We start from the raw sequence: 13,652 nt of genomic DNA, 5'->3' as shown, positions 1-13,652 counted from the left end.
TGTGGCCTAAGTGATAATAAACATGTTTATTATGTAGTACTTGACTGGGAGGCAGGTCTGGGTAAATTGGTGGGGGGAGTTCAGGTTGAAGAACCAGGAGGGTCTCGATGGGCTGGAGAAGGACTGGCCAAACTGGGAGACTAATTGGTAAAACTTGTAATTTCCTCGATGCATGCATGTTCTAAAATTGGCCGGGTTACGCCTGCAAATCGAGACTTAATGCGAGTCAGCCCTTGCTTATTTTGCCGGTTAAATTATATTGTGCGTTTATGTTTAAAATGTGTGCATTGAAATACATGGTTCAATACATTGTATGCATTCATGCGTAAGGCCTGCATATGTGCGTATGTCGTGTAGCAAACTGTACCTATGTGAAATGCGCATTTTTGTAAAATACTGTAGTAAAATTGTGCACGCCCATGCGCCCATGTATATGGGCACGCGCGCACATGTTTCAAAGCTATCCACCCAGTTGATTGCGACTCAGTAGCGTAATATTCTCTCACTTGCTTGTAGGCAATATTTTTTTATTTTTTATTTTTTTATGTGTGCAAGTTATTTTGGGTTGAAGAGGTCATTGACTACATAATAGGTGTCCTGAGTGGATGAGGCAGGAAAGGATCCTCACCTTCAGTTTTTACTTTGTGTTGCCTGCACAAAAATGTTTTTTTATTAAAACCTACGGCAAATGTTTCAGTGAGGAAGAAAGCATTTAAAATTCCCCCAATGAAAATATTCGCAAAATGAGCATTGATTTTGCCCCACATCCTTATATAGTTACGTGGGATCTTCACGTTCCCAGATGTCAGGCAGCTGCCATTAAACAAGGCCCCTGCTGCAGCCAGTCAGCACTGCTGCTCTGTCGAGGGAGCCCGGGGAATCGATTGCTGTGAGACTTTAGATATTTCCGGCCTTCTCTTCACCCCTCCTGTTGTTGTACACACACCTCACCCCTTGGTTTGATAAGGGTTTTTGGAGGGAGGGGTTTCTAGCTATCACTTGCTTTAATCTTCCATTATTAAGTGCCCAATGAAGATCCAGATTTTACGGCCTCTGTCTGTATAATAAGGTTGCTTTTTCTTTCTGTGCCCCTGTGAACATTCCTCTGAGGTTTTTATAGGAATATTGCTGCTTCATTTGCTTTTATGTGCCTGACGAAAGGGGAAGGATCTGGAAAGGGTGATTTGTGCATCTGCCGAACCCATAAGTTCTGCCGTAAACAGCGAAAATTACTTAAGAGCAAGTAATGAAAATCTGCCAACACTGATGATATTTTCCTCAAGATGTAATGAAATTTTCTTACACATTTTTTAATGAGAGAAATCTCCCGTAAATCCCTGGGAAGTATGGTTGAAAGCATCAATTGTCTCCTTCTACTGAATATATTGCGCTCTGTTTTTATGTCACTTGCAATTTATTTTCCCACCTTTGGTGACAGATTTACCTGTTAATGACAGTGCTGTTGAAAGGCAAGCATGATTAATGCAGCCAATGAAATTCTAAAAGTGAATTTGTGCTTTAAATAACGCTGTATGGCTTAGCATGTGTGAACTGGGCTAGAGCTGAGTCTTTGAGTACACAAGGTCCAACACCATACTCTAAAACTATTAATGCCTCTTTCTGTCCCACCCAATTATGCTATCAGCAGAGGGGAATGAAAAAGTGAGGGGGATAGCAGATTGGGTAGTAGGCTTTAAACAGCAGGCTTTGCACAATTTATGCTTGATCCGTGAAACACATTGCTACAGAAGGCTGTGAAGGTAAATAGTATATTCATTGCCTCTAGGCTCCCCCAAATCTGGGAGAAACTATGTAAATAGCCTATTGCTGCATAATTTACAACTTTCTACACAATTAACACACTTGAAGCTCCCCATGCTAATTCAGTCGTCTGAAGGAAGCTGCAGTGCCTGCAGGGCTAATTCAACAGTTTCTCAGCACCCTGCAGCTAATCACTTCTCTTCAGGCTCCATCCCTTCCCCTCCCAAGCAGTTTTCAGGGAACAGGAGGGGATGTGTGAGGCTGAGACTGAGGGAGACAAGAGCCAAGCCACTTTGCTCCTTAATCTAGCCCCTCCCCTTCTGTTGTTCCCCTCTCCCCTCCTGAAGGGAACAGGAGAGCAGGGGTGAGGTTGGAACAGACAGAGCAAGTAGTCTGTGTTTGATCCCTCAAAAACGTATTGTTTTAAGTCAAACTCAAGACAATTTAGATATAATTCCTGGATGAAGTGATGCCCCTTTAGAAGAGTTTGATCTTCATGCAAAGTTTTTCACACCTGCATATGTGGCCAACCATACAGCAACTGAGGAAGATCTGGATGTATTTTGGAAGTCTGCAGCTGCTCCTGTCCCCCACAGCTGGCAGAGAGAACACTAATTGCAATTAACAGCATGGCAAAGTTTGCTTATATTGAGGACAGCTTCAGCATCTGTAAGCTCATATACTCAGAAAGATGACAAGGATTTTGTCAAGAAAATATCATAAGAATGGTAGCACTGCATTTCAATCCAGAACAAAAGTGACATTTCATAGTTAAAAGTTTATAACTTATATGTCTTTACTTGATAAGTAGTTGAATTTTGCACATGGTAAATTTTGTATTTATATAAAATTTAAATGTTATTTTAAAACTAAGGGACCAATATTCAAATAGTTTAGGCTCCTAACTTTTGGAGTTAGACTCTTAGATTTACTAGGGTTGAGTCCCTAAATTTAGGTTCAAAGTTTGACTAGGATCATAAATTTAGAAACCTAAGAAGCGGGTGGCCATGGAGACAAAGTTAGGAGGCGGGGAAACAAAGTCAGGAGGCCAGGACTGATTTTCAGAGCTAGGCCCCTAATTCAGGAGCCTAAATCTATGAAAATGAACAGGAGGCCTAAATTTAGGATCCTAACTTTTAGGGACCTAAATTTTATGTGAATTTTCAGCTGAAAAAGTATCCTAAGTTTGTCTACAAATGGGCTCCCGACTTAGGGACCTAGTTTAGGAGGCTCAGAGTCTTACTAAGGTTGTGGGACATATACAGAGACATCGCTAATACTCACAGTGACATCATTTCTGGGGTTTCTCATAACAAGCAACACATTTCTTTATATTTTTTATGTTAATGTTGCTTATATTCTCTGCTCACTGTCTTATTAACATTTTACAAGTAAATGGGATTCTTGTTTCCACCAAAGACTGAAAACAGGAGAAGGAAAGGCTGTCTCTGTTTTTTTTTTCCTTTGTTAGCTATCGAGGGTATGACTGTAGGAGCAATCTCTTCTACACGCAGACGGGTGAAATCGTTTACCACGTTGCGGCGGTGGGCGTGGTGTATAACCGGCAGCAGAACACGCAGCGTTTCTATTTGGGACATGATGACGACATCCTCTGCCTGGCAATTCATCCCCTGAAAGACTACGTGGCAACAGGCCAGGTAGGGTAACGCAGACAGGCCCATCTGTTACTAGAGAAATCCAGTCTTACGTTATTGAGCTGTCAGCCTTGGTACCTTGGTTTTACAGAAGTGTGTGTGTGTGTGTGTGCATAATAGGCAGGTCTTCCTGTATAGAGTGCATGCATGCAGTTTCTCAGATTTGTTTTATATCTGCTGCCCATTAGTTTCCCTGAAGCATCACTTCGATCTTGTACTGTCTGACGGAGTAAATAATGTTCTCTCTCTTTGAACATTAGGAAGTGCGGAGTACGTATGTTAAAAGTACCTGTGTACGTTGCATCTGCTATTTATGTGGTTGGTGGGGCGGAGGGTTGCGTATATTTGACAGTCAAAAGTCGTTGTGCCGTTTTCCTCTACAACGTAAACACAGCGACAGAAACATCTCTGCCTCCTGTGGCTAAATGTGTGTGCACCATAGAAACTGATGATCCTTTTAGTCACATCTGAAGAGGGCAGTTTTCAGTCAGTTTCGTTTTGCCTGGCTTAAATACTTATTTACCTGGGTAAATGCCTTTGAAAATTGCATGTCTTGTAGGCTAAGAGCTTTTCACAGCAAAATCCTACATGTGTAGCGGTAAGAGCACCGTTAGGACTGGTCTCAGCAGTGTTCTTGCATCAGCTTTGCTGATGTGAATGTGCTTTCTGTTATGAAGGGCAGCTGTAGAAGGGGGTGTTGTAGACACCACCTCCTGGAGAGGTGCAGGGTGGCAAGGCTGGAGGTTAGGTGTTGGCAGTCCGGTGAGGCCTCGATGGAGCTCTGGAGAGAGGTGCTGGCTGGCGTGGAGCTCTGAAGCAAAGTGCAGGTATCCACAGGAACAGACTGAAACTGAATTTATTTATTATATACCAACATTCCATCTGAGATTCCACATCGATTTACATTCAGGTACTGTAGGTATTTCCCTGTCCCCAGAGAGCTTACAATCTAAGTTTTTGTACCTGAGGCAATGGAGAATAAGTGACTTGCACAAGGTCACAAGGAGTGACCACAGGACTCAAACCCTGGTCTCCTGGTTCGTAGACCACTGCTCTAACCACTAGGCTATTCCTAGGGAGGAGGAATGCTGGTAAGCATGGACTGGAACAGGAGGAGCAGACTGGATCTGGGTGCAGGTAAGAGTGGAGTGACTGCAGGTATACGTGCAACTGAAACGCTGGAACAGACAGGAACCGAGTGCAAGCAAGCGTGGAAGTGGGACTCTGCAAACAGGGACTAGGACAAAGACAGGACAAATCATGATGAAGACCACACAGAACATAGAACAAGATAGCCCGAAGGCTGCAAAGGCAAGGCAGAGAGACTAAGAAACTAGGAAGAGACCTGGGGAGGGCTAGGCCAAGTCAGAGAATAGACAGAGGCCTGTTATCATAGAAGAGACCTGGGAGTCTCAGGGCTAGGCCAGGGGTAGGGAGGCAGAGAGGCCTAGGGCAGGCAACAAGGCAAGGAAGGGTCTGGATGTGGTACAGGCGGGTGAGAAGGGCTTGGGTAGCCAGGGGCAAGAGCTCGTGGAGGTTCTCTGGTGGCACCAGAGGCTGTAGGTCAGGCGGAGGCCAGGGACCAAAGATATGCCGGGAGTTTGGAGCCAGGCTCGCCGGGGTCCTCTGGTGGAGGGGAGCCGGAAACGCAACGCTTTCTTCAGATGTTTCATGACGTATATGCACGTTTGAGCTGGTGGTGGTGTTAAGGGAAGCAATGAAGAAAAATTCAGGGATTAACTAGTATACAGTTGAAAACCCAAGAAAATCCACTAGTTAATATTTCTTATATTGGCACCAAAATAAGTCCTTCAATTTCGAAGTTGCAACTTGCAATTAAAATCTCTTTCTTTATTTAACTAATATTAAAAATTACCTGGGTGCATCCAGGAGTATTATACTACCATGTTTATAATCTTGCTCATCTCTGGAAAATTTGGAGAGTTTATATTCTCTAAGTTCTTTCTTAAAACTTTCCACATTTTTTCTGTAAATCAGCAAAATTGTGTTCAAAGGTATCATGGTCTATTTCTGTCTTAATGGAAACTAATTTTTCATCCAATTCTTTGCGTAATTCATTACACAAATTCTGGGAAGACTCTATGATTAGAACCATCAAGCAGCAGCTGCCCCCAGAACACCAGGCACTCCTTTTTCTATCCTCCGCACTCAGCCCAAGCGCTGCAGGCTCCAGTGTATAAAAAGGCTGATACCTGTCTCTCCAGAAGCCACAGCACAGCTAGCATCAGGTCATTTACACATCTCAAAGTCAGAACATGTTTTTTTAAATTCTTTATTTATACATAGAAACATAGAAATGACGGCAGAAGAAGACCAAACGGCCCATCCAGTCTGCCCAGCAAGCTTCACACATTTTTTCTCATACTTATCTGTTTCTCTTAGCTCTTTGGTTCTATTTCCCTTCCACCCCCACCATTAATGTAGAGAGCAGTGATGGAGCTGCATCCAAGTTTCATGAGTAAAGCAAAGTTAATTCATACAAACATTCCAATATCCTCAACACACTTCAAGCATCTGAAATGAAAAACTGCCAATGGCACATGTAACAGTGCTTGGAATATGATACTGACATTTAAATACCTGCACAAGAATCAAACCTTTTCCGATGGAAAAGAAATTGCAGAACCAGGGCTCATGATATGAAACTCCAAGGGAACATCATCAAGAAATAAATTTTCACGGAAAGGGCGGGGGAGGCCAGGAATGCCCTCCCGGAAGAAGTGGTGAGGACAAGAACACTAACAAAATTCAAAAGGGAGTGGGGTAAACACAGAGAGGTCAATATTAAAAGCCACTTAGATGGATAACTCACAACTTATCCATCTAAATGGAAAGTTATTAATTTGACTCATAAGTTATCCATCTGACTCATAAGTTATCCACATTATCCATATAACTCATATTATCCAAGTTATCCATCAGACTCATAAGTTATCCATCTGACTCATAAGATATCCACATTATCCATATAACTCATATTATCCAAGTTATCCATCTGACTCATAAATTATCCATCTGACTCATAAATTATCCAAGTTATCCACCTGACTCATGTTATCAAAGTTATCCATCTAACTCCTAAGTTTTCCATCTGACTTATAAGTTATCCAAGTTATCCTCTAACTCATAAGTTATCCAAGTTATCCATATAACTCATAAGTTATCCATCTGACTTATAAGTTATCCAAGTTATGATAACTTCCCAAGGATCTGTCCCCGACTCCTTGAAACTTGCATCACTCAAACCTCTACTCAAGAAACCCAACTTGGATCCAGATAATTCTGCTAACTTCTGTCCCATCGCCAATCTACCATTTATCGCCAAACTAATGGAAAAAGTAGTCAACAATCAACTCTCCGATTACCTCGATGTCCACAACATTCTCTACCCTTCCCAGTTCGTATTCCGGAAACGCCTAAACACGGAATCCCTGCTAATCTCGCTTACAGACAACATACTAATGAGCCTGGATAAAGGCCAATCCTATCTATTGGCTCTACTCGACTTCTCAGCAGCGTTCGACACCGTGAACCACTCAATTCTCATCAACCGACTTTCGGACATCGGCATCTCTGGCACCACCCTCAGCTGGTTTAAATCCTTCCTCAATATCAGGATCTACAAGGTCAGAATAAACAACAAAGAATCTCACCCCATTTCCTCCACTCACAGAGTACCTCAGGGCTCGTCTCTTTCCCCTACACTGTTTAACATTTATCTGCTTCCCCTTTGCCAGCTTCTATCAACTCTTAACCTGACCCACTTCATCTACGCTGACGATGTGCAGATCTTGATCCCCATCTCAGATCCCATTGCCGAAACCCTAAATTTCTGGAACAGTTGTCTTCACTCCATCAACCGTCTCCTCTCCAGCCTCAACCTTGTCCTCAACACTTCCAAAACTGAGCTCCTTTTCATCTCGCCCAATGACTGCAACCCCCTTGTCAGCAACCCCATCATCCCATCAGTGAACCACGTGAGAGACCTAGGAGCCATTCTAGATGTTGCGCTCCGCGGCCGTGGCGCCCCATGACCGCGGCCCCTACCTGATTTGCGGCGCCGCAGGAGCCCCGGGGGAGGGCTCCGATTCGGGCCATTGCGCCTGCGCGGCCTCCGGCGCTGCCCGTTGCAGGGGAAGCCGTCCTGCTTCCCCCCAGCGGCGTCTCCCCTCCGCAGGGGAAATCCAAAATGGCCACCGCCATGCTTAAGCATGAGGCCACGCCCCTCCACAGAATTAAAGGGACCCATCCCTTTAAATGGCCTCACCTGTTCTCTATCAGCCAGGGCAGAGGAAGTATAAAAGGCAGCTTCCTCTGCTCATCCAGTGACTTGGCAACGTCCCCTAGCGCTGTCTAGTCTGCTTGCTTCGGTGAGTCTTCAAGCCTTGGACCTTGTTCCTGCTCCGTCTTGACATTCCCGGTTCCTGACTTCGGATTGGCCTTGGTGATTCTCTGGTGTGCGACTTCGGATTGGCAAGTGGTGATTCTCTGGCGTGTGACTTCGGACTGGCAAGCGGTGATTCTCTGGCGTGTGACTTCGGACTGACAAGCAGTGATTCCTCGGTGTATGACCTCGGACTGGTGAGCGACGACCCTCTGGCACCCGACCTAGGACTCCTTCCAGACCTCCGTCTCCGAGGGCCCGCCTAAGTCCCAGCAGTCCGGGTCCCTACGGGCTCCTCCCGGGGGGACCACGGACTTCCAGGGTGAAGCTCCAGTCAGCCCTTGCACCGACTCTCTGACCTCTCAAAGGTCCGCCTAAGCCCCAGCGGTCTGGGTCCCTACGGGCTCCTCCCGGGGGGACCACGGACTTCCAGGGTGAAGCTCCAGTCAGCCCTTGCACCGACTCTCTGACCTCTCAAAGGTCCGCCTAAGCCCCAGCGGTCTGGGTCCCTACGGGCTTCTCCTGGGGGGACCACAGACTTTCAGTGGTGAAGACAGTGCACCTCATCTCATCTCTTCATTGCTTCCACGCTCGCCTCAGTCTCCAGTGGCAAGGGTCAGCTGGTCCTGCCTTCTGTTCTGCCTCGCCACCCGACGAGAGACCCTACGGAGCATCCGAAAGGTATTCCATCCTCCCATCGGCCAAGGGTCCACAGCCTGTGCATAATACTAGACACCCGAATGAATTTCAAAAAAATGTATAAACACCACAAAAGAATGCTTCTATAAGCTACATGTTCTAAAACAGCTCAGACCCCTCTTACACCATCATGATTACCGCTCAGTCCTCCAGGCCATACTGTTTTCAAAAATTGACTACTGTAATGCTTTACTCCTCGGCCTTCCTGCCTCCACAACTAAACCATTACAGATGATACAGAATGCCGCAGCTCGGATATTAACCAATTCAAGGCGAAGAGACCATATCACCCCTATCCTCAAAAATTTACACTGGCTTCCCATCAACTATAGAATCCTGTTTAAGACCATGACCATTATCCACAAAACCATCTACCTTCAATCTACACTCCAACTCAAAATTCTGCTCAACCTTCGCTCCTCTGCAAGACCGATCAGAGTGGCATATAAAGGATCTCTACACAAACCCCCCATGAAATCCTCACTTCACCCCTCCATTAGGAAACGTGCACTGTCTACTGCCGGACCCTCCCAATGGAACTCATTACTACCAGAGCTTCGACAGGAACAATGCCCTTTCAGCTTCAGAAAGAAACTGAAAACATGGCTTTTCAAACTAGCCTTCCCCTAACCAATTCATAATCCCCTGTCAGTTCTAATCTGTTCCATTATAACTTCAGTAACTCTGGCTGCCCTCTGGCTCCAACCTATTATTAGGCAAGCCACCCCGATAGATTTGCAGCCCCTCTCCACCCCCCCCCCCTTCACACCCTGCCTGGTCTTTCTCCCTCCCCCCTCCGCCCTGACCTCGACATTTCTCTTCCAATCCTTAACACCAGCACCGTCAATCCCGTATAGATTTACGCACCCCTGAAGAACTGACTGTTTGTTTGATCTCCTACATGGTTACTCGTCAAGTTAAGTTTATAAACTACTTATTGTTTTCACTATAATAACACTATGATCAGCCAATTCTTCCTTGCTCTCTTGTCCCGAATTGCATCACCCTGTTTTTTGTAACTTCCTTCTATTCGTTTGGTTATCCCCTGTTATGCTGTAAACCGGTACAATAAGATATTTATCTTGAGCATCGGTATATTTATTTTATTTTATTTATTTAAGTTCTTTTAATATACCGATGCTCAAGACCAAGTCTTATCGTACCGGTTTACAATGGAACAAGGGGAAACCAATTAACAACTGCATAGAAGATAAAGTTACATTAAACAGGGAGCAAAAACATGGGCTTAGGAAGACAGGAAAGATTTCAAACTAATATAACTGGAGAGTACTGAAAGTAGTCATCAACAAAAACAATTAAGTAGCGAGACATATAAAGGTTAACAAAAGGTTAATGAGTTCGGCTGGTGATTTATCATAGGTAATTATTAGGAATAAAATTTCCTGTGAAAGGGAGGAACAGGGGAGGTAAGCAGTGGGGGGGGTGTGGCAGGGCAGGGAACGGGGCGGGGGGGGGGGGGAGGGAGGAGATAGGGAATGGGTAGGAGGGTGAAAAAGACAATATTGGTTGATAGAGGCTCTATCAACCATAAGCTTGGGCGAACAGCCAGGTTTTCAGTTTCTTTCTGAAAGATAGATGGCATTGTTCCTGACGTATATCTGGGGGGAGAGAGTTCCAATGGAGCGGACCCACTGCCGAAAGTGCTCGTTTATGGATGGAGTTGTGGACCAAGAATTTGCTTGGGGAAGCCTGGAGAGAGCCTTTGTATGCGGATCTGATCGGCCTTGTGGAAGCATGAAGTTCGAGGGGGATGGCGAGTTGGAGTGAGGATTGCTGGTAGACAGATTTGTGAATGATAGTAAGACTCTTGAAAAGTATTCTATAGTGGATTGGTAGCCAGTGTAGGATTTTTAGAATTGGTGTGATGTGGTCTTTACGACATATCACACCAATTAAAAGATTCTAAATAAATAAAATAAATAAAAATAAGGTTATCCATCTGACTCATAAGTTATCCAAGTTATCCATCTAACTCATAAGCTATCCAAGTTATCCATCTAACTCATGTTATCCATCTGACTCATACGTTATCCATCTAAATCATGTTATCCAAATTATCCATATAACTCATAAGTTATCCATTTGACTCATTAATTATCCATCTAACTCATAAGTTATCCAAATTATCCATATAACTCATAAGTTATCCATTTGACTCATTAATTATCCATCTAACTCATAAGTTATCAAGTTTATCCATATAACTCATAAGTTATCCATCTAACTCCTGTTATCCATCTGACTTATAAGTTATCCAAGGTATTCATCTAACTGGTAAGTTATCATGTGACTCATAAGTTATTCATCTATCTCATATTATCCAGTTAAATGTTTAGTTTAGAATATTGAGCTCCAGTCTTTGGGCAGCAGGAGACCTTCGTTTTCCCTGTAGCCACTGGAGAAATGCATGTATCAGAAAAAGGAACAAGGGGTCAGGAGTCCGATTACCATCTGGATAGGCTGAACCAGTCCTGCTTTTACCTCTTTGAATCTATGAATTTCTTTCTAAAAGAAAAAAATAAAAGCGGGTCTACAGTCCATAGGTGCAACAGGATAAACTGTCTGGGAAAGAGATAAAACTAGCAGCAGGTGGTGAGGTGCGGTGGCTTGGGGGAGGGGAGTCAATCCAGGGACCGACATGTGGAACGTCCCTGGTTTGATTCCCCGTCTTGGGTCACCTGGTCCTAGGGTTGGCTGGGGGGGGGGGGGATGCTGAGGGGGCAACGTTCACAGCTCCCAGTGGGGAGGGTGGTGTGATCTTCGCTGAAGCGCAACGTCCGGTGGCTGGGTTCGCTGCCCGTAATTGCATAGTGCTGGAAGGAGCCCTGGTGCATGGTCCCCTGGTCCCGGACCATTGTTGCAATCACCGGATAAACAGGCCGATGCAATATCGGTGCGCGTTAAACGGGCGTTCATGATTGAGTGCAGGCTGTCTTAATGCGCGCCGATCCACCTCTCCTGTGCGCCAGATTTAATATTTAAACGGGCTAGCCGTGGGTTAGAAAAACGGATGCTCAATTTTATGAGCCTCCCTTTAATAACTTGTGCACAGCCACGGGTGAGGAAAATGGACGCTCGTTAACTGAGCATTCGTTTTCCTAACCTGTGACTTTTTTTTTTCTGTTTCTTCTTTTCTCGGATCCTCCAACTTAATATCACTACGATATTAAGTCGGAGGAGCTACAAAAAAACTGTATTTTGTGCCTCCTCGAGAATTAACGTCTGCTCTGGGGAGGTGTTAATTTATGAGAGTAAAAATGTGTGTGTCAGGTGTACTTTTTTTTAGCATCAGGGGTAACAGCTAATAGCCTCATCCACATGAATTTACATGTGATTAGCACTATTAGTTACGTGCTGGTTTGGATGCACGTTTTGGACGCGCTGATCACCTTTTGCATTAGGGGTTTTGGAAGCACATCCAAAACGTGCAGCCAAGCACATGTAAAGCTGTGTGCTTGGCCGAGCGCACTATATTGCGTCGACCTGTAAGTGTGTCAGGGTGGAGATGTCAGATAGGGGAAAATTTTCCCCCCACTTGTTGGAAAGAAAGTCTCATAGTGTGCCAGGATCCCAGCGTGGGTTCCGACTGAGCCGAAAGTCAAAGGAGCAAGAAAAAAAACAAAACTGCCGAGTGAAATTTTAAGAAACAAACAAACTGAAACCAAGGAGAAAACGGTAATTTTGTGCATGGCTCAGGTATGATAGCCAAAAACAAAACTGATTCAAACTCAGTCACTAGTAATAGAAAATTCCCTTTAAAATCCAGTGTGCATGTCTCATATTTAACTTTCAAAATGGAAGGGTTTAAATAAGAAGAATTCACAGTAGGGAAGTAATGTTTAATATCATGTAAGCCTGGCAGCATTTCGTCCTCTGAGACTTTGCATGGAAAGTTCAAATGGGTTTTTGTAGTAAATAAATGTTTGGGGGTTTGTATTAAATGTACAAAAAAAGCTGAAAATTAAAGTACAGTATTTACCATTTTTTTGTTTCTAAAGGTGAGTCGTGATTCTACAGTCCACGTCTGGGATACAGAGACTATGAAACCACTGTCAGTATTAAAGGGCTATCACCAGTATGGAGTCTGTGCCGTGGATTTCTCAGGTAGTGGCGTTTCTGGTGTTTTTACTCTCAGAAGGTATTTTCACCGGGTCAGCCCGGAGGCTCGGCAGCAGCTTTGTGTGCGCTGTCATGCAGGAGGCTGGGGTTCGGTTCCTGATCTCGATTCTGCTCTTTGGGCTGGCCGCGGTTGGCAGAGGAGGCGGCGTTCACGGTCCCCTGCTGCGGAGGGGGAGGAGTCGTCTCAGCTGTTGCACAACAGCGACGCCCGATGGCCGGAATCAGGCTGCACGCATACTGTTTTACTGAGGGCGCCGGGGTCCGTGTCCCTGCCCCCACCACCCGGCTGAGAATCAGTGCGCTGGATTAGATGAGAGGATTAAAAGTGGGGTAACGCCCCCAGGTGACCATGAACTACGAGGAGGCCTCGTGGTGTTGTAGTCACCGCTAGGAGCCGGTTCTGTTTCCGCCAGAAACTGAAAGGTGCAGGGGGAAGCTGCTAGACCAAAAAATAAAATAAAGCAAAAAACAAAAAAGCCCAAGCGGTCCATATTCAGAAGGGTTTGCCCAGTTAGGTTTGGATGTAGCTGGTTAAATCTTGGGATTTAAATATCCCCCCCCCCTTCCCTCGTTGACCACCCCCGCTGACCAGATAACTTTTAGCCGGATTAAAAAGACGCTGTGCGGGGGAGTTTCGAGGTCAGGGCTTCAAATTGGCCGGGTAAATCTGTTCATAGGGGAAGCAGGACTAAAGTTCAGCCGGACAACGTTAATAAACCTAATCAGGTGTATGCAGTGCCACTTGTTTACTGCTGAACGCCCTGGCCCATCCCCCTTCTCTGTAGGAGCCTGCGCTCCCCTTCTCCTCCTTTAAAACGTGTGGCACCTGCGCCCTCCCCCCTCCCCAGCCTCCTGAAGGCTGTCAGTACCCCATCAGGAGGAGAGACGTTCTTGCCTCCTCCCATGGGTTCAATCTCTAAATTTCAGTACTGCTGACAGGTACTGGCATTTAGATAAGTTATTCACTGCACCTTTTTGCGGATTGGTCAGCG

At 45.1% G+C, this 13,652-nt stretch overlaps 1 protein-coding gene across 2 annotated transcripts in view; it reads left to right on the top strand.

Annotated features, from left to right (window-relative positions):
- Nucleotides 1-13,652, top strand: part of EML5 (EMAP like 5) — a 378,431-nt gene that overhangs the window by 206,113 nt on the left and 158,666 nt on the right. For both annotated transcript variants that reach the window (XM_029597756.1, XM_029597755.1), the window contains exons 14-15: nt 3,233-3,419; nt 12,540-12,645. In XM_029597756.1, coding sequence (XP_029453616.1) covers nt 3,233-3,419; nt 12,540-12,645 — 293 coding nt within the window. The remainder of the gene's footprint in view (nt 1-3,232; nt 3,420-12,539; nt 12,646-13,652) is intronic.

This window comes from Rhinatrema bivittatum, chromosome 4, assembly GCF_901001135.1.
Source record: "Rhinatrema bivittatum chromosome 4, aRhiBiv1.1, whole genome shotgun sequence".
Taxonomy (NCBI): Eukaryota; Metazoa; Chordata; class Amphibia; order Gymnophiona; family Rhinatrematidae; genus Rhinatrema; species Rhinatrema bivittatum.
The sequence above is the reverse complement of the archived record's forward strand: the minus strand, read 5'-3'. Positions and strand labels throughout refer to the sequence as shown.